At 40.4% G+C, this 22,779-nt stretch overlaps 1 protein-coding gene across 2 annotated transcripts in view; it reads right to left on the bottom strand.

Moving 5' to 3' along the window:
• cep104 (centrosomal protein 104) overlaps positions 1 to 22,779 on the bottom strand; it is a 129,305-nt gene that overhangs the window by 32,609 nt on the left and 73,917 nt on the right. For both annotated transcript variants that reach the window (XM_073031715.1, XM_073031716.1), the window contains exons 20-21: positions 18,369 to 18,507; positions 10,821 to 10,888 (exon numbers count right to left, since the gene is read on the bottom strand). In XM_073031715.1, the coding sequence (XP_072887816.1) occupies positions 10,821 to 10,888; positions 18,369 to 18,507 (207 nt within the window). The remainder of the gene's footprint in view (positions 1 to 10,820; positions 10,889 to 18,368; positions 18,508 to 22,779) is intronic.

Genomic DNA, 22,779 nt, shown 5'->3' with positions numbered 1-22,779 from the left:
AAAATCTTCCCTGCTCATAAAATGGTTAAGTGCTTCACAAGGATACCAGTGAAACCTATGGCTATCAAGGAAGCCAGCAATAATGGCATATCCCAATACCTGACTTATCACGTACCCATCACTGAAATCAAAACAAGTGAAAGCATTTGTTTAAGAGTAGAGCTTGATGTAGAAGTGAACAGCAAATTGCACAAGGAAAGATCTGCTGCACTCTTTAGAAAGAACCTACTGCAAGGAGTACCAAGGTGGAAGTTAGCTACAATAGAGTCCAGTCAATGTCTCTAAAAGTTTTGCCATATTAAATTTCATGTACTGTTGATAACAACCTTGGGAAAACTCAAAAGCTGCAAATGCCATTTTACTGGTCCAAGCTTCATGGTGTTTCTGAAGACACTGGCAGTAGATTAGGTGATTACAAATAGCCTAAAGTTCTTATTTATTCATGGGAAATCATAATTTTATTCAATAATGGAAGGTCAAAGTTCAACGTAAATTTATTATCAAAGTGTGTATGCATATGTCACCATATACTATTTTGAGATTTGTTTTCTCAAATGCTACCACAGTGGCACCACAGGGGCAATAAATCAAGAAGTTTCTTATAGCTAGTCATGGGAAATAGCATGGACTTTATAAAGTGTTTGAAACATTCATAATCAATGAAGTCATCTGCTATCAGCAACTTTTAGAGCATTAAACCATAAGAAACAGGAGCAGAATTGGGCCACTTGGCCCACCAAGTCTGCTCTGTCATTTCATCATAGCTGATCAATTTTCCCTCTCAGCTCCAGTCTCCTGCCTTCCCCCCACATCCCTTCAAGCCCTGACTAATTAAGAATCTATCAACCTGTGCCTCTACGGCTGCCTGTGGCAATGAATTCCATAGATTTAGCACAATCTGGCTAAAGAAATTCCTCATCTCCACCCTAAAAGGATGCTGCTCTATTATGAGCCTGTGTCCTAGTATTAGACACTCCTACCATCGGAAACATCCTCTCCATATCCACTCTTTCAAGGCCTTTCAATATTTGATAGATTTCAATTAGGTCGCCCCTCATTCTAATGAATTTCGGTGAGTATAGCCCCAGAGGTATCAAACGCTCTTCAAATTACAAGCCTTTTAATCCCAGAATCATTTTCATGAACCCTCTCCAACATTAGCATATCCTTTCTCAGATAAGGGCCCAAAATTGCCACAATACTCCAAGTGAGGCCTCACCAGTACTTTATAAAGCCTCAACATTAGCTTCTATATTCTCGCCCTCTTGAAATGAATGCTAATATCACGTTTGCCTTTATCACCATCGACTCAACCTGCAAACTAACCTTGAGGGAATCCTGCACAAGGACTCCCAAGTCCCTTTACACCTCAGATTTTTGAATTTTCTCTCCATTTAGAAAATAATCTATCCTTTTATTTCTTCTACCAAAGTGCATGACCATACATTTCCTGACACAGTATTCTATCTGCCACTCCTTTGCCCATTCTCCTTCTGTAGCCTCTTTATTTCTTCAAAACTACCTGCCCCTCCACCTATCTTCATATTCACCACAAATTTTGCAACAAAGCTATCAACTCCGTCATCCAAGTCATTGACATATAACATAAAAAACCAATAGACTCCTGTGGATCACCACTAGTCACCAGCAGCCAACTAGAAAAAGCTCCCTTTATTCCCACTCTTTGCCTCCTGCCAGTCTGCAACTGCTTTACACATGCTAGAATCTTCCGTGTAATAACCTTGGGCTCTGCAGACTTCCTCCTTCCTTAACACTACCTTCACCTATCTTTGTATTAACTGCAAAATATTCCATAAAGTTATCAATTCCATCATCCAAGTCCCAAAGCCAACCCCTAGTCACCAGCAGCCAAGCCAAATAGGTCCCTTTATTCTGGCACTTTGCCTCCTGCCAATCAGCCAAGCTTCTATCCATGCAAGCACCTTTCCTGTAATACTAAGGATAATGTTAAGCAACCTCATGTGTAGCACCTTGTCAAATGCCTTCTGAAAATCCAAGTACACAACACCCACTAATTCTTCTTTGTCTATCCTGCTTGTTATTTCTTCAAAGAATTCCAACAGATTTGCAAGCAAGATTTTCCCTTGAGGAAACCATGCCCCCAAGTATCCCGAAAACACATCCTAACAATCAACTCCAACATCTTCCCTCCTAGTGTACTCAGACTAACTGGTCTATAGTTTCCTTTCTTCTGCCTCTCTCTCTTCTTGAAGAGAGGAGTGACATTTACAATTTTCCAGTCTTCTGGAACCATTCTAAAATTTAGCGAATTGTTAAAAGATCGTTATCCTTGCCTCCACAATCTCTTCAGCCATCTCTTTCAGAAGCCTGGGGTGTACATCATCTGGTCCAGATGACTTAACTACCTTTAGACCTTCCAGTTTCTTAGGAATTTCCCCATTAATTCTCCCTAGTAATGGCAACATCACACGCTCTTGCCGCCGGCATTCTTGAACTTCTAACATACAGCTATTGTCTTCCATAGTGAAGACCAATTCAAATACTACTTCAATCCATCCAGCATTTCCTTGTCCCCTATTATTACCTCTCCTGCATCATTTTCCAACTTCCCGATATCCATTCTTGCCTCCCTTTTACACTTTATGTATCTCTATAAACTTTTTTTAACCTCTTTAATATATGTGGCCACTTACTTTCATATTCCATCTTTTCCTTCTTAATGACTTTTTTTCATTGTCTTCTGTTGGTCTTCAAAAGCTTCCCAATCCTCTAACTTCCCACTAATTTTTGCTCTATTATATACCCTCTCTTTGGCTTTTATATTGGTTTTGACTTCTTGTGTTATCTTGCCTTTAGAGTACTTCTTCCTCTTTGGCATGCATATATCTGTGCCTCCTGAACTGCTTCCAGAAATTCCAGCCACTGCTGCTCTGCCACCATCCCTGCTGGTGTCCTTTTCAAACCAATTTTGGCCAGTTTCTCTTTCATGCCTCCTAAGTTCACAATTTGTGGGTCATTCATCAGTAGCAAACCTTGTCAGCACTAACAATTTAGGTAGCACAGAATACATAAAATGATAAAAGGCAACATGGTGTATGAGCTGCACTGTTTCCCCATTAACCCTGCAAACTGCACAAGTATTTCTTAGCATCAATTTAAAATTTTAAGCAACATCCTGTTTTGGCAATGTCTCAATTGCCAAGACTCCTTAAACTATAATACTGTAGAATTGTTCAGATACTACCTATTGTATTTTCATTTCATTCTTTTCCTAGATAGTGTAACAGTGAAGGAGAAAACCCATGTTATCTTAACCATATAACAATTACAGCATGGAAACAGGCCATCTCGGCTCTTCTAGTCCATGCCGAACACTTACTCTCACCTAGTCCCACTGACCCGCACTCAGCCCATAACCCTTCATTCCTTTCCTGTCCATATACCTATCCAATTTTACTTTAAATGACAATACTGAACTTGCCTCTACCACTTCTACTGGAAGCTCGTTCCACACAGCTACCACTCTCTGAGTAAAGAAATTCCCCCTCGTGTTACTCTTAAACTTTTGCCCCCTAACTCCCAACTCATGTCCTCCTGTTTGAATCTCCCCTACTCTCAACGGAAAAAGCCTATCCACGTCAACTCTATCTATCCCCCTCATAATTTTAAATACCTCCATCAAGTTCCCCCTCAACCTTCTACGCTCCAAAGAATAAAGACCTAACTTGTTCAATCTTTCCCTGTAGCTTAGGTGCCGAAACCCAGGTAACATTCTAGTAAATCTTCTCTGTACTCTCTCTATTTTGTTGACATCTTTCCTATAATTTGGTGACCAGAACTGTACACAATACCCCAAATTCGGCCTTACCAATGCCTTGTACAACTTTAACATTACATCCCAACTCCTATACTCAATGCTCTGATTTATAAAGGCCAACATACCAAAAGCTTTCTTCACCACCCTATCCACATGAGATTCCACCTTCAGGGAACTATGCACCATTATTCCTAGATCACTCTCTTCTACTGCATTCTTCAATGTCCTACCATTTACGATGTATGTCCTATTCGGATTATTCCTACCAAAATGTAGCACCTCACACTTATCAGCATTAAACTCCATCTGCCATCATTCAGCCCACTCTTCTAACTGGCCTAAATCTCTCTGCAAACTTTGAAAACCTACTTCATTATCCACAACACCACCTACCTTAGTATCATCTGCATGCTTACTAATCCAATTTACCACCCCATAATCCAGATCATTAATGTATATGACAAACAACACTGGACCCAGTACAGATCCCTGAGGCATACCACTAGTCACCTGCCTCCAACCTGACAGTTATCTACCACTACTCTCTGGCATCTCCATTCCAGCCACTGTTGAATTCATTTTACTACTTCAATATTAATACCTAACGATTGAACCTTCCCAACTAACCTTCCGTGCGGAACCTTGTCAAAGGCCTTACTGAAGTCCATATAGACAACATCCACTGCTTTACCTTCGTCAACTTTCCTCGCAACCTCTTCAAAGAATTCAATAAGATTTGTCAAACATGACCTTCCACGCACAAATCCATGTTGACTGTTCCTAATCAGACCCTGTCTATCCAGGTAATTATATATACCATCTCTAAGAATACTTTCCATTAATTTACCCACCACTGACGTCAAACTGACAGGCCTATAATTGCTAGGTTTACTCTTAGAGCACTTTTTAAACAATGGAACCACATGAGCAATATGCCAATCCTCCGGCACCATCCCCGTTTCTAATGACATTTGAAGTACTTCTGTCAGAGCCCCTGCTATTTCTATATCTTCTTCCAGCTAATCAATAGACAATAAACAGAATTCATGAATCCCCAAAAGAATGAAACCATATTCATATTTTAAACTAACTTCATCCTTAATTGACCTCAAGTCAGCTCACTTAGCTGGGAGCACAAAATAAAACAAGCTCCTTGACTGATGTCAAGAGAGATGAAAGCTTCAAGTTCCTATAAGTAAACATCACCAATAGCCTGCCCCAGTCCAACTATATTGACATCATTGAAGCTCACCAGTGCCTCAACATCCTTAAAAGCCTAAAGAAATTTGGCATGTCGCCTTCGATCTTCATTAATTTTTTGTCAATGCATGATGCAGTGCATCGTACAGATGGGGCTCGCCAGTCATGATTGGCAGCTCATCTACGAGAAGAAAAACTCTGATCACAAACCTTCACTGTCTTATGGCTATATCCACTCATGTGGAAGACTTAAGAAGTAAATCCCAAGGGGAAAAATTTGGAGCAGGAGTCCCTAAGACAGTCTGACGTTGAGTTCAACACTGACTGGCAACTTCTGCAATGTTGCTGGTGCCAAACTGTATCAGTCTCTGCTTTTGCTTTGGGTTCACAGAATCACGGAGAGGAGGAATTTGTTAAATGGGCAACAGCTTGCTCTCCATTGTTGGGATGCAATATGCTTGGTCGACCCTGAAAGAATGGAAGCCCCAGATAGAGTGCAACCTATCTGGATGCATCCCAGCTTGGTATAGCAACTGCTCTGCTTGCAAGTAACTGAGAAGAGATGTGAACACAGCTCAGTACATCAGAGAAACCAGCCTCCCTTCTATGGACTCCATTTATATTTCTCACTGCCTCAGTGAAGCACCAGCATAATAAAGACCCCACCCACCCCAGACATTCTCTGTTCTCCACTTCCCATCAGACAGAAGATAATAAAACTTGAAAGCACATACCACCATTATTGAATGCATACTTAGTACAAGATGGAATCTTGACCCTATAGTCTAACTCCTTGTGACCTTGCACCTTTCTTTCTACCTGCAATGCACTTTGTCTGTACTTTAACATTTTATTCTGTGCTCTGTTATTGTTCTACCTTGTACCTCGATGCACCATTGTAATGAATTCATCAGCATGGGTAGCGTGCAAATTTCCTACTGTACCTCAGTACATTGGGCAATAAACCAATTCACCAACTTGGCTTAATACCTTCATTTGCTTATGTGAGCCTACCTGAGGATGCTATTCTTGGACTACAGTTCAACATCATAATTCCCTCCAGGCTCGACAAGAACCTCAGAAACCTCTGCCTTCGCCCTACCTTGTGCAGCTGGATCCTGGACTTCCTGTCAGATCGCTGGTAGGTGGTAAGAGTGGGCTCCCTCACCTCTGCCACTCTGACCCTCAACACAGGTGCTCCTCAGGGCTGTGTCCTAAACCCCCTCCTTTACACTTTGCATACCCATGACTGTGTCGCCACCCACAGCTCCAAACTGCTAATTAAATTTGCTGACTTTACAACATTGATTGGCATAGTCTCAAATATTAACGAGGTAGCCTACAGAGAAGCCATCACCCTGACACAGTGGTGTCAAGAAAACAACCTTTCCCTCAATGTTGCGAAAACAAAGGAACTAGTTGTGGACTACAGGAGGAATGGAGTGACAGGTTATCCCCTATTGACATCAATGCATCTAGGGTTGAGAAGGTGAATAGCTTTAAGTTCCTCATCATTTCACATACACCAGGGGTGTCAAACTACCAGGGATGATTTGGGGGGGGGGGAATATATTCACGACCATTTATTATGTATCAGTACGGCAGCCATACAATAGGTGGCAGTTAACCACCCACTGTGCATAAGCACCTACCACCCTGCACTGAAGACCACTAGGGCCCCACTTACGTCCTCAGATACAGTATTAACACACAGAGTACTCAGGTAAGTAACACCTGTAGCAAGGCTGAGACTGTTTGCTGCTGTGGTTCAAAATGCTTTCCAAAAAAAGTTGTCATTGAAGGTTGGATATTCAACGATAATTGGAAAGATCGTTTTTTCTTCTGTGAGGTCAATGGCAAACCTGTGTGTCTGATATCCTCGCAACAAGTGGCTGTGGCACTATGAGATGTCACACGGAGAAAAATATGACAAGTATGCAGGATGACTCAGAATGCAAAAGGTAAACAAGCTTGAAGCAGCTCTGAAGAAACAGCAATTAGTGTTCACTAAAAGTCGAGAGACTCATGATGGAGCTGTCAAGGCCAGCTATATTATTGCCAACAAAATAGCTGCTGCGTCAAAGCCATACCCAGAGGGGGAATTCATCAAAGCTTGCATGCTGATGGCGGCTGAGCTGGTGCGCCCTGAGAAGAGACAGACTTTTGGTAATAACAGCTTGTCAAGAAATACTGTGGCAGAGAGAATTGGGAGATTCTCTCTTGCAGGAGATTTGAACAGGCAACTAAAAGACAAAGTGAAGTCATTTATTGCCTTCTGTATTGCAAATGATGAGAGCACTGACGTGACTGATGTAGTTCAATTGGGAATATTTATTCGTGGTGTTGACGCACCTTTGACCGTCACCGAGGAGCTGTGGAGATGGTGCCCATGACAAAGACCACAACAGCGAACAATGTTTTCTCCAGCCTCATTGAAGCCTTGGACAGACTGGGGGTTGACTGGAGTCACGCTGTCTGCATGGCAACAGATGGCGTACCGTCCATGGTTGGGAAAAAGGCAGGTGTTGTTGTGAAACTCAGAAAGAAAGTTCAGACACAAAATCCAGAGTAGGAATTCTGGAATTTTCATTGTATTATACACCAAGAGGCGTTATGTAACAGGAGCCTGAAAATGAACAATGTCATGGATGTAGTAATCAAAACGGTTAATTTTATTAGAGCCAAGGGACTCAACCATCGGCAATTTGACACTCTTTTGTCCAAAAGTAATATTGGACACGGCCTACCCTACCACTCTGAAGTCCGCTGGTTGAGCAGAGGGGTTGTGCTCCAACGTTTTTTTCCATTACGTGCAGAAATTGGACTACCGTAGATTCCGGACTACAGAGCGCACCTGATTAAAAGCCGCTGGCTCTAATTTTAGAAATAAAATCAATTTTTTAATTGTAAAGGCCGCATTGGATTTTAGGCCGCACCGGATTTTCGGCCGCAGGTGTCCCACGTTGTAATATGAGATATTTACACAGAAAGATATTACACGTGAGGATTTTTTTAACTTTTAATTAAATCCATATGGTAACAAAAACAAATACATATTGCAAATGCTTTTTTTCGAACCGTGCCCGTACGCGGCTACTTTTAAATATACGTTGCGTATACTTCTTTACTGAACAACATTCCAATATCTCCTAACGACTGGTAAAAAAATATATATATTGCAGCCTACCAGGAAAAGTTATTGATCACCTTTAACTTAAAAGCAGCGTTTTCGCTCAGATCCAAAGCCGCTCGCGTAATGCGCTCCCTCCCTCCGTCCCGTTTCATCGCAAACCGGCATTTTCCCACAAGACACCGCGAAACCGGGTGTGACGTCATAGCATCCCGCGATGTAGTACAGAAAACAAATATAGTTTAAACTAAGTAGGCAGCACAATGCTTCGAGTGTTTTCCATGTTGATGAGGGTGAGTACAAATGACTGATTTACAATAATTTAATTGTGAAAGTGCGCTTGATTTATCGTACAATTTCATTGGACCTCTGTGAACTACTCATCAATTTTATTGGTCTACTGTTATGAGGCAAAATGTTTACGAGGCGGCATGAAAAAAATCATGCATTAGCCGCTTCGGATTATTGGCCGCAAAGTTCAAAGCTGTTCAAAATGTGGGAAAAAAGTAGCGGCTTAAAATCCGGAATCTACGGTATTCATGAATGAGAAAGGGAAATCAGTGGCAGAGTTGGATGACCCAGACTGGCTTCATGATCTTGCACTTTTGGTGGATATAACAGAGCGCTTAAATATGCTTAATGTTAACATGCATGGCCGCAACAAACTTGTTACGTAGTATTACGACAGCATTCGTGCCTTTCAAATTAAGTTAGGCCTGTGGGAGATGCAACTATCCTGGAGCAACCCAGCTCATTTCCCATCTTTACAGTCTGTGCATGTTGCTCATGGGAATAATGACAACATGGACAGGTACAAGGACAAAACATCATGGTTGAAAAGTGAGTTTCAGAATCGTTTCCAAGTCTTCACTCAGCTCCAGATGGAATTTCAAATGGAACTAATTGAAATTCAGTGTAAATTGGCTTTGAAATGTAAATTTGAGACTGTGAGTCTGGACTCATTCTATCAATACCTGGGACCGATGTACCCCAATATGACAGACTTCACCTCAGATCCTTTGCATGTTCGGGACAACATTTCTCTGTGAGCAGGCATTCTCCATAATGAACATTAACAAATCCAAACTGCGCTTGCAGCTGACACACAGACATCTAAATGACACTATGAAAATCACAACTGCCCGGACTCTGGTCCCTGATGTTGATAGGCTGGTTAAAGCCAAGAGATGTCAGGTGTCTGGAAGCAGCAAGTGAAAAATGAGTGGCACTGACACTGTTCGATGCACTGTGACATGTAAGTAAAATGCATTATGAAATATTGAGTGTCATAATATTGTGATTCATTCATTTTCTGACTATTCTATTATTGTAAATGTGATCACTTCAACTAAAATTAGAGGCTAACTGTGTTCATTGCCTGAGTTTGATTGCTGGAAGCAGGCTAATAAAAATTAGGTGCAGTTGTGCATCCTACATTTACAATTTGTTTCATTAGGTCTACATTTGTGTCTGCTAATGTTCGATTTCAAATGGTTTATTAATGGAAAGGGTGAGGCTTCCAAAACAATCTTAGCTAAAATAGCATCGTTTTTTCTCTCTCTCCTCACAACCTTCTTGTAGTCTATGACTGTAAGTTAATACCAATCATAAAAATAATGCTTGCTAGGCAATCTTCTTCATAAGAAACGTAATTCGTGAAGTGAAACACTTTGTAGTTATAGCAGAGACTGAGACACATGAGAGCAGGTTGAAAAAACGAAGGCAACGAAAGCGGTGAGAGCACGCACACGTGCACAACTGATTCGGCCCGCACTAAGTCGTATTTTGCCCAAACCGGCCCGTGACCTAAAATGAATTTGACACCCCTGACGTACACAATAGCATACGCATCACCGAGGATCTCACGTGGTCTGTACATATCTGCTGTGTGGTGAAAAAAGCACAACAGTGCCTCTTTCACCTCAGACGGTTGAAGAAGTTTGGCATGGGCCCCCAAATCCTAAGAACTTTCTACAGCGGCACAATTGAGAGCATCCTGACTGGCTGCATCACTGCCTGGTATGGCAACTGTATTTCCCTCAATCGCAGGGCTCTGCAGAGTGTGGACAACCCAGCACATTTGTAGTTGTGAACTTCCCACTATTCAGCATATTTACAAAGAAAGGTGTGTGAAAAAGGGCCCCAAGGATCAGTGGGGATCAGAGTCACCCCAATCACAAACTGTTCCAGCTGCTACCATCCGGGAAACGGTACCACAGTATGAAAGCCAGGACCAACAGGCTCCGGGACAGCTTCTTCCACCAGGCCATCAGACAGATGAATTCACAGTGATACAATTGTACTTCTATGTGATATTGACTGTCCTGTTGTACATACTATTTATTACAAATTACTATAAATTGCACATTCCACATTAAGATGAAGATGTAATGTAAAGATTTTTACTCCTTGTGTATATGAAGGATGTAAGTAATAAAGTCAATTCAATTTGAGGAAATACATATGCATGAATAATGACTAGTGACAAAGTTGATACATTTAGTTTAACTGCTATTATTATCAGAAACCTTCAGAAAAACAGATAACAGAAGCCAGAAAAAAATACTGGAAGTATTTACAACAATGAAAGAATGGTAACATCTCATCTATAATGTAAAAATTTTAAAAAAAACACTGCATCAAAAAGATGAAGAGAGAAAGGAATTCACACAGCATTTTTAAGGTTCTTACCTCCTCTCCTGGTTGAAAATTTTCATGGCAGAGTGGACAGTGATTGGCAATTTTCTCAGGCTTTGCAGCTGTAGAAAGAGATAGAAGAAAACAGCTCAAAACTCTGTATATTATGCACCTTAACTGTTAACCATTTATCCAGCTTTATAAACTGTCCACATATGAGAATATTTACACATATTGCAAAATACTACAATCTACTGGAATTCTGACCTGATGAGTTTCCACTTCAACTTTGCAACCACATTCTCTATTCAAAGATCATTTGTTAATCAATATGATAGCATATTCACTGTATGATTGAACTAATATTTGGAGGCCTGCATCACTAACCTGGAGATAACAGCCTGAAGCCTACCACAGCAGAAAGATAATTTAAAATCTACTAATTAAATAAATATGGAATAAAAAGCTACCAGTATTGGTAACTTTGACCATTCTAAGACAGTGAGTTAAGTTTCTGATGACAGAGGAATGGACTCTTAGAAATAAATTCTGTTTGCAACTCATTGTTCAAAAATGCCACATCCAGTCCATGATCACTTCATCGATAAACATATAAAACTATTTCTAAATAATCATAACAATTGTTCCATTGTATTGTTACTGGAACTTTCCAATTTACTTTTAATCTTAAAACCCATGAAAGGGCATGTCTCAGCCAGTGACTGAACCAGCATTCCATGAGATTGTGTCACAAGCCATGCTAATTCTCCAATAGACAACATCCACAGCTTTTACTTCATCAACTTTCCTTGTAAGCTCCTTGAAAAAGACACAACCAACCTTACCAACCTACCCAGGGCCTGTCTATCAAATACTTATACAGAGCTTTGAAAACGTAGTTAGCCCCTAAAACTATTTTCACATTTTACTGTCTCATTTTCTGAATTTAAAATATATTGAAGTGGGATTTTTTGAGCTAATCTACAAAACCTGTCAGCAATTTACTCAAAATTAAACACTAAGTTGAGAGGTTCAAAAAGTATTCATCCCCTTTGTAATTATTACACTAACTTTCCTTTGCTGCAACATAAAATATTACCCTACCAATTCACCAAATTTGTTGATGTAGAAAACTGAAGTATCACCTGTTCTCAATGAATTTATCAGGATAAATACCCGTTCTCTCTGTAAAGTTCAACAGTATGGCAGATTTTCAAAAGACCAAACCAAAATGAAGACAAAAGACAAGGCAAGGAAATAATAGAGAAGCTCAAATCTGCAGAAGGATAAAAGATCATCTCAAAGGCACTGAACGTACCTTGGAGCTCAGTGCAATCCTTCATGAAAAGGTGGAAAAACTATGAAACCACAGCCACACTGTCTAGGTCAGGCCACCCCTCTAAACCTGAGTCACTGGAGAAGAACATAGAATAGTACAGCACATTACAGGCCCTTCAGCCCACAATGTTGTGCTGACCCTCAAACCCTGCCTCACATATAACCCCCCACCTTAAATTCCTCCATATACTTGTCTAGTAGTCTCTTAAACTTCACTAGTGTGTCTGCCTCCACCACTGACTCAGGCAGTGCATTCCACGCACCAACCACTCTCTGAGTGAAAAACCTTCCTCTAATATCCCCCTTGAACTTCCCTCCCTTTAACTTAAAGCCATGTTTTTGTAAGAATGGCACTTGTAAGAGAGGTTACTGTGATGCCAACAGTTATTCTGAGTGAGGTACATAAGTCAGTGGCTACAACTGGAGATGATGATGTTCATGGTTCGAGAATCAAGACCTTGCACAAAAAGGGTATTTATGGAAGAGTGACAAGGAAAAAAAGTCCTGACTAAAAAAAATGCATACCTTTGCCCGTAAAGACTTTGCAAAGCATCACCTAGAAGATACTGTAAAGATCAGGAAGAAGGTCTTGTGCTCGAATGAATCTAAATCAGAACATTGTGACCTCAACATTAAGCTGTATGTTTGACACAAATCTAATGCTGTGCATAAGGGTATCACCATTCCTACTGTAAAGTATGGTGCTACGAGGATGCTTTCAGCAGCAGGGACTGATAATCTGGTCAGGACTGATGGGAAGATGAATGATAAATACAGAGAGATCCTGGATAAAAATCTGCTAGCTACAGAAAGTTTAAACTTGTGAGGAAGTTTGTTTTTCAGCAGGATAATGAACCAAAACACACTGTCAGAGCAACCTTGGAGTGGCTGAGTCAAAGTTCTAGCTTTAAACCAATCAAACATCTCTGACAAAACTTCAAGATGGCTGTCCATCACCCCCACTCCCAATTTAACCTGGCACAGTTTGAGTATTTTGCAAGCATTGGGGGGTTGAATACTTTTTCAAGGCACTGTCCCTTAGCGTACCATCCAATAATTGTCCCACACTGATAATAGCCTCACCAGCCTTAATGTTTCATCTTATTCTTTGAACCTTTCTCCCACAACATTTGCTATCCTCCTGTCCTCCAGCACCTCACCTGTGGCAATTCTGCCAGTGCCCCTATAATTTCTACAATAGATCCCACAAAGACTGAGAAGATAGCTTGTCAAAATCTTAGGGATTTATCCACTCTAATTTGCCTCAAGATAGCAGGCACCACCTTTTCTGTAAACCAGATGCAGTCCAAGACCTCACTTCTGTTTTGCTTCAGTTTTATAGACTGTCACTCACCCGAGTAAATACAGATGCAAGAAAATCATTGAAGAATTTGCCATCTCTTTCAGTTCCATGCACAAATGACCACACTGATCTTCAAGTGGACCAACTGTGTCCCTTACTATCCTTTTGCTCTGAATATATCTGTAGAAACTCCTGGGATTCTCCTTCAACATGTCTTTCAAAAGAATCTCATGCTTTCTTTTAGCCCTCCTGATTTCCCTCTTGTATTCCCTTGCGTTTCTTATACTCAAGTATCTCATTTGTTCCTTACTGCCTATACCTGCAATGCACCGCCTTCTTAATCAGGGCATCAATATCCCTCAAAAACCAAAGTTCCTTAAACCAGTTAGCCTTACCTTTTACTCTAATAGGAACATACAAATTCTGTACTCTCAGAATCAGAATCTGGTTTATTATCACCGGCATGTGACATGAAATTTGTTAACTTAGCAGCAGCAGTTCAATGCATACATAATTTAGAAGAAAAAAATAATAATAAACAAGTAAATCAATTACAGTATATGCATATTGAATAGATTTTAAGAAGCGTGCAAAAAAGACAGAAATACTGTATATTTAAAAAAGTGAGGTAGTGTCCAAGGAGTCAATGTACATTCAGGAAACGGATGGCAGAGGAGAAGAAGCTGCTTCTGAATCACTGAGTGTGTGCCTTCAGGCTTCTGTATCTCCTACCTGATGGTAACAGTGAGAAAAAGGTATACCCTGGGTGCGGGAGGTCCTTAATAATGGACACAGCCTTTCTGAGACACTGCTCCCTGAAGATGTCCTGGGTACTTTGTAGGCTAGTACCCAAGATAGAGCTGACTAGATTTATAACCCTCTGCAGCTTCTTTCAGTCCTGTGCAGTAGCCCCCCCCCCCCCCCAATATCAGACAGTGATGCAGTCTGTCAGAATGCTCTCCATGGTACAACCTTCGAAGTTTTTGAGTGTATTTGTTGACATGCCAAATCTCTTCAAACTCCTAATAAAGTATATTTGCTGTCTTGCCTTCTTTATAACTGCATCAATATGTTGGGACCAGGTTGGATCCTCAGAGATCTTGACACCCAGGAATTTGAAGCTGCTCACTCTCTCCACTTCTGATCCATTTATGAGGATTGGTATGTGTTCCTTTGTCTTACCCTTCCTGAAGTCCGCAATCAGTTCTTTCGTCTTACTTGACGTTGAGTGTCAAGTTGTTGCTGTGGCACCATTCCACTAGTTGACATATCTCACTCCTGTATGCCCTCTCATCACCACCTGAGATTCTACCAACAATGGTTGTATCATCAACGAATTTATAGATGCCTAGCCACACAGTCATGTGTATACAGAGAGTAGAGCAGTGGGCTAAGCACACGCCCCTGAGGAGGATATGTTCTCACCAATCCACACAGACTGTCGTCTTCTAGTTTGGAATCTGAGGATCTAATTGCAGAGGGAGGCACAGAGGCCCAGGTTCTGCAACTTCACAATCAGGATTGTGGGAATGACGGTATTAAATGCTGAGCTATAGTCGATGAAAAGCATCCTGACATAGGTGTTTGTGTTGTCCAGGTGGTCTAAAGCAGTGTGGAGAGCCACTGAGATTGCGTCTGTGTTTGACCTATTGTGGTGATAGGCAAATTTCCCTTACAAGGCCTCGGAGTTACGAAGTATTCTTCTGTCAGAAAACAACCTATCCTGCTCTACATCTGCCAGATCTCTATGATGACATCAAAATTTTCCTCTCTCCAATTTAGAATCTCAACCAGAAGGTCCAGTGTTATCCTTCTCAATAATCATCTTGAAACTAATGGAATTATAATCACCAGATCTAAAATGCTCCCCTACACACACTTCTGACACTTTGCCCTGTCTCATTCCCTGACAGGAGATCCCATATCTCTCTCTCACTCTAGCTGGGAACTGTATATACTGATTAAGGCAACTTTTCTGAACACAAATTGACGAAGTCAATTCCATCCAGTCCTTTTACAGTATGGGAGCCCCAGTCAACATGTGGAAAGTTAATATCAACTACTCTCACAACCTTAGTATTCTTGAAACTCTCTGCTACCTCTACAAATTTTCTCCTCTAAATCCTGCTGATTATTGGGAGGTCTGCAATCCCAAATGTGATCATCCCTTTCACATTCCTCAGTTCAACTCACAAAGTCCTCCAGTTTCCTCTGTCTGAGACTGTCATGACAATTTCCCTGAAAAATAATGCTATCCCTCCCTCTTTAATCACCCCTCCCCCCATCATGTCTAAAACAACAGAAGCCCAGAACACTAAGCTGCTAGTCCTGACCCTCCTGCAACCAATACGATTATTGGCTACAATATTACAATTCCACATGCTGATCCATGGTTCAAGTTCATTTGACTAACCTACAATACTCCTTGCATTTAATTAGAGCAATTCAGAATATTAGTCTCACCATGTTCAACCTTTCAGCTCCTATCTTTAGTGCATTTTCTACATTTACTTTCCCTACAACTACTCCACTATTTGCCCTAGTATTCTGGTTGCCAACCCCTGGAACTCCAGCTTAACCCTACACCAACCATTTGCCATTCCTTAGCCCATCTCCCTAACTGTTCAAGATCTCTGCAATTCACTGTAACCTGCTTCACAGTCACCAAGATTCCCAAATTTAGTATCAGCAAACCTGCTCACCAGGCAATGTACATTCACATCAAAATTATTTATATATAAATAACAGGTCCCAGCACAGACCCTGTGGCACTTTACTAGTTACACACTTACAGTCAGAGAATTGACCTTCAACCATCAACCTCTGCTCCCTATCATTGAGCCAATTCTGAATCCACTGAATCTCTTGCAAACTAACCTTTCAGATCAGCCTGTCACATAGGAACTTGTCAAAGGTTTTACTGAAGTCCATACGGACAACATCCACTGCACTACCTTCATTTATCCCTTTAAAAAACACCAAAAGATTCATCAGGCCAGACCTCCCACAATACAATTCCAGGCTGACTATTCCTGATCATGCCTTGACTATCCAAGCAATGGTAGATCCTGTTCCTCAGAATTCCCTCCAGTAACTTCACTCTAAATGAAGTCAGCTTTACCAGTCTTTAGTTCTCTGGTGTCCTTGTTCCCTCCTTGAACAATGGAACAACATTTGCCATCCTCTGGAATCTCACCAGTAGCTAATGATGAAGTCTCTACAAGAGCCTTAACTTCCCATAAGATCTGGGGGTGCACTTGGTCAAGCCCTGGAGATTTGCTCATCTTAATGTGCTTCCAAGCTGCAAATAATGCCTTCTTTGTAAAATGCATATGTCCAAGACCTCACTATGTACTATCACTTCTTTGCATCCATGATATTATCCTTCCTAAACACCATGGAGAAATAGATTAAAAATCTCTTGTGGCTCCATACACAGGCGGCCCTGATGATCTTTAAGAGAACATAGTCTTCCTGGTCATCCTTTTACTGTTAATATAACCTGAGACTACCTCTAATTCTGCCTCCCAAATCTATTTCATATCCTCTTTTTGCACTCCTCGAGTAAGCTTGCACTTAAACATTTTTTATTTGTCAAGGAATTCAAGCCTGAATACAATGTGTGCTTCCTTCTTTTTCGTGACCACAACCTTGAGAAACTCTCATCAGTCAGGGTTACCAAATTTAGTCTCCCTACCCTTCACCCTAACAGGAACATGCTCCACCTGGACTCATGATATGACCCTTTCAAAAGCCTCCCACTTGCCGAATGTTCCTTTGCCTTTAAAAGTCACCCAATTGACCCCAGCTAGACAAACCTAATGCCTTCAAAACCGGCCCTGCTCCAATTCAGGTTTTTAAATATATATATATTTTTAATATTAGCTTTATTTGTCACATGTGCATCAAAACATACAGTGAAATGCATTGTTTTATGTAAAAAAAAATCAGATTGTGCTGGGCAGCGCATAAATGTCACTATGCTTCTGGTGCCAACATAATATACTTATAACTGACCCTAACCATACATCTTTGCAATGTAGGAAGTAACCCATGCAGTCACAGGAAGAACATACAGACAGGGTAGTAACCGATCCCAGCCAGTCATCACTAGTACTGCAGAATGATGCGCTAACTGCCATACTTCCGTGCCATTTCTCTGATACTTTTTCTACCTATGACCATAACTATTTTAAAATAGAAATATGGTTATTGGACCCAAAGTGTTCATCAACTGCTAAATCAGTTACGTGGCCTGCCTTCCTTCAGAGTACGCCCTTGGTCCTTCTAAAGTTTGTATTGCACCATACAAAATTCTACCCCATCCATGCCTTTTGCACTCTGTCAATACCAGGAAAGATGAAACCTCCCTCTAGCACTACCCTACCATTCTCAGAACAATATGCAACTTCTTGATATAACTGCTCCTCAAGGGAATGGGCAAGTCTATAATATAACCCTACCAAGGTGAGTGTTCTCTTCTTCGTTCTAAGCTCTACCCAATAGCTAATGACCTCTCAAGATTATCCTCTTTAAACACTGCTACTGTATCCTCCCTAACCAAAAAGGCCACATTCCCTCTACTCTTCGTTGTTGCTGTCACACCTGAAGCATTAGCACCCCGTAAAATTAGGCTGCAGTTCATCCCTTCTCTCAGCCACGTCTGTTACAGTCACAATATCCCAATCCCTAGAGGCAATCTATTCACTCAGTTTGCCCACCTTATCTGTTAAGCTAAGTGAAGAAATATCCTGATCATATGTTGTCTGTAGAAAATTGAGAGCTTTACAGTATACATGTACAGTGCACAAGCATGTTGATGAACTCTACATATATGGTCACATGGGATTATAATCATGATGTTCTCCCAGATAGAATGCTCAATCAGGGCAGAGTTATGTACATTAGTTTTCTAATACTTAATAAACAAATTAGATTGACAAAACATTTTTTTGGCTTACCATTGCAGTTCTTCATCTTCAGATGTTCCTGGAGATCCTCTTTTGCTATTGCCTCACTACAACGAGGACACTTCCCAAAGCTATCTTTCTTCTCACACTCAGTCAGCCTGTGCTCAGTGAGACTGGCTATTTCTACTACCTGGGCAGAAAAAAGGAATCCAAATTTATTTTTGTAATCACAGCAACTGAATTAATTGCTCACAGAAATAGAATAAGTTACATATATGGAAGACACTGAGGTAGAAGACTTTGCTACCTCCATTATGGTAACAGCTATTGTTAATTCCAATTAACACAGTGTTCCAGCTACTGCAAACAAAGTTCAATCTTGACCCCCAGCACTGTGGAGGTTACACATTTATCCTGTTACGATGTGGATTTCATCTGGGTGTTCAAGCTTCCTTCCACACTCCAAAGATATGCAAGATGGTGGACTAATTAGTTATTATAAATTACCATTCATCTATACAAATAAGGTTATTGTAGGATTAATTTAAATGGGAGCATGATGGTCAGCAGGGACCCAGTGGGTTGAAGGACCAATTTCCATGTTTAACGTCTCCACAATCACCCTAAGAATATCTCTTACACTGTGATGAGGTACTACATGCATTTTCATTAACTAGAAGTTAGTTTCTCATGCACTGCCTTAGGCACTAGGGATATGAGGTTGGTTAAGAGTGCAATGCAAGTTCCACTGAACATAAACATAAGTAAACATGTAGCCTTCTGCAAAACTGCAGAGACAGATACCATGAATGTACTGTGAAAAATGATGGCACCATGATAAGTATCTTGGAGGAGAAATGTTATTAAGCTTTATTTGACAACATACCTTTTCTATCACATACATCGCACTTTACTGATTGGCTTAAAATTAAATGCGAGATTAAAGGTATCACATTTACCCTTTATTCTGCTCTCTAATAAAATCATAGCTACTCATACGATCTTACTGCTTACATTTGTCTTTCACATAACTTTCATTACCTTTTGTTGAAACATTTATCAATTTGTGATTATGAAAGAACAGAATCAAATATAATTTACTGAGGAGTCATGAATTACTCTTCCCTCTGCACAACCATGAGTTCCCTAATTAGCTGGGTTCTTTTAATCTACCCTTGTTTAACCAAGGCTTCTTAATTTTTAAAACATTATTTATACCTCCTTTTTAAAAAGAAACATACTTGAAAGCTTATCCTTTAACCTTCCACATTTCATGTAATGTAACTGTCCAAGGCCAAAAATCTGCCAGAGACAGTGCCTGAAAGTATTCAGTTCCACTAGGATTCTTCCATGGCATTTCAATTATCTACATAAATAGCCCCTTAGTCTGTTGGATTTGCAGTGCTTTATCATTTTACTGTTTAAAATTTTATGTCTAAATCCAAATTGGATGACCCCAAGGTCTCAGTCAGTTTCAGTTTACAGCTCTAGATGCTCTAGATGGTTGGTTACTAAATATTACCGGTAAGTATTTTGCATCCCACTGCAAATGTAAAGACCAAAAAAATCAAATAATTCCCTGAAAGTATTTGCCCAAAAATCTGTCAAATCTTTTAACATCCCTTTGTAATTTATGCAACACCCTGTTCATAAAGCAACAAAGCGCAATGGCTTGTATCACTGGCCATTCCCAATTTTAAATTATCTGCAACTATAATATATAGCTGCAGCCCTAATGTAAATCTTCTGATACCCTACTTGACATATCCCATCATTTTGAATACTTTAAACACAACTCCATGAGGTTTGAGAGACTTTAAAACTAGCCTTTTGTTTTTTCATTGATAGCAAGGAAAACAATCAAACGGGACACCAATTCAAGATGCCAGCCAGATTAACACATTCAAAATCATGAATCATTCTTTTCATGTAGATTTTTCCAAGGTCATTCCTCCACTATTTTTCCTCAGAAACTAAAAGTTGTTCCTTACTTGAACTTTTCTGTAGTAGAATGGGTAGACAAACTTTAGCATTATGGAAAATTGATGGGGTTAACTTTTGAGCAAATCTTGCAAAGTGAGTTGCACGTTCCAATCAGTAGATAAGTCTTTGTGTCAGGTACAAGTTCTGAGTCACATGGTTTCAGTTTACAGCTCTACATGCTTAACCGATTAACTGGGTATCTGGTTGTTTACTAAATGTTTATTAATTTGTCATCCCACTGCAAATGAAAAGACCAATAAAATCAAACCTTCAAAAAAGAAACATTTCCTTAAAAAGTCTTCATTCCATTGACATTATGCTTAAACATAGCACTTCACAGTAACTCTGTGCCAGCTAATAAGCATTATGTTAGTTATGTTGCAGACTTATACTACCGTTTAGTCTGTTCTTTAGAGACTCACGGCCCTGATATCCTCATTTACTCTAGCACGTTGTTGAAATACCACTCTTTATGTGAGAAAGAGCTGATATCAGACCTCACAGCCAGGGAGAGGAAAAACGTGCATCTTAATTCACAACATTTGACATCACGTGCAATATATTGACCAACTCTTTGTTTTCCTTATACATTTATTTTTTTCATCCCTTACTTCTACACTGTCTATAATAGTTTTTCAGCAGTTCCATTCCGTTTCAACACATAGAACAAGAAGTGTGAACTTTTGGTTACTGTATCTCCAAAGTAAGAACTTTAACACAACACTGTCAGTCCCCAATGAGGAATGGAAAAATGAAGAGTATTAATCATCTTGTGTCCTAATGTCACCAATGTGCATTTACACAGGCTTTTGATCGCTATCTTTTTGCCCCTCATTCCAAATCAAACCACATAACAAATTCTTGGAACTTCTGATTTGCACCAAGGTACTGCATTGTACATGTACCTGCAGTATCATTAGCTGGAATGTTAAAATTATTTTGCAGTATTTATTACATTCCAGAATATTTAACTGCAACTTTTTATAAAAGTACAAGTAGAACCAGGATACAAATAATGAGTCATTTGTAAAAACATACATTTTATAGATGCAAATAACATCGTCCTTAGGAGAACGATGGCGCCTAACAGTGAATCCTTTGCTTGCATCTTAGGAAACAGCTCTATTTCTATCTTTAATAGCTCTCTTTTTCCTTTTCAGGGTTCTTTTGAAGACCCTGACCTGGAGTTACATGCTGACTTCGGTTCTTTGAGGGAATGGGACCTGCCGTCGGAGTCTCATGACTGACCCACTATTCGATATGCCAAGGATGTGGCCTAGAAAACTAGTGCGCCTTCAGGGTTCCGTGATTTCGTGGCTCTGGAGGCGGGCAGACTCTAGGTTGGTGCCTCTGCAGGAAATTGGTGTGTTGTAGGAGACAGAAGATCGAAAGCAGCAAGTTGACTGCGTGCCCAGAGGCCCAAGTTCTTTGAGCACAGAGCTCAGAAAAAGCAATGCAACAGACTTCTAACATTGTAAATCAGCGAATTGTTTGTTATATCTCCCCCTTGCTATTAAAAGGGGGACATCTCTTTTTCCCTTATTAGGGAGAGAAAGAGAGAGCCTGTGGTATGTCGAATTACCGGGTGAACAAGCAGTCTTTGGGGTACTGCAAATCTGTGTCTTCACTGATGCTTTGCCGCATGCTTGAGTGCTTGGTGGGGGGTGCCAATTTTTTTTTGCTGGGGGAGTTCGTTGCTTTGCTATGCCATTTAACTGTCGTTCATTCTTTGGGGCACTCCTGTTTTCACAGATGTTTGAGAAGGAAAAGAATTTCAGGATGTATATTGCATTCGTTTCTCTGACATTAAATGTATCTTTGAAATCTCTGAAATATTCTCTATTCAATTGCTCCACCTTCAACACTTGCATTCCCTTGCCCTGCATAACATTTCCCCAAAACAAAGTGCAAAAACAAAATGAAATATTAAGTATGCTGATAACTTGTTAACTTGTAAAACAAGAATGAACATGGTACATAACAACAGGTGTAAAACAAATCAGTACGAATTAAACATACTAAAAAAAAAGATCTGGACCAATGATTAGAACTGGGAGGAACAGGAAATTCAAAAATAAATTCTACACATGAATAAAATCAATATCCTTGCAGAACAAGTTTACTAGTGGTAACTGGGAAGGTTTTAATTTGTGGTGGTGGCTGGGAATAGGAATCAGAGCAGTTGGTCGGAAGTGAAGTTAGATAAATGAGGTTTGTCACGTAATACACAACATCGAAACATACAGTGAAATGTACAGTGAACCTGATGGCATGAACATTGACTTCTCTAAATTCCGTTAATGCCCCTCCTTCCCTTCTTACCCCATCCCTGACATATTTAGTTGTTTGCCTGTTCTACATCTCCCTCTGGTGCTTCTTCCCCCCCCCCCCCCCCCCGCCTTCTTTCTCCTGAGGCCTCCCGTCCCATGATCCTTTCCCTTCTCCAGCTCTGTATCACTTTCGCCAATCACCTTTCCAG

Source organism: Hemitrygon akajei, chromosome 29 (assembly GCF_048418815.1).
Source record: "Hemitrygon akajei chromosome 29, sHemAka1.3, whole genome shotgun sequence".
Lineage (NCBI taxonomy): Eukaryota > Metazoa > Chordata > Chondrichthyes > Myliobatiformes > Dasyatidae > Hemitrygon > Hemitrygon akajei.
Note: the sequence above shows the minus strand (reverse complement) of the source record. Positions and strands in the feature narration are given on the sequence as shown.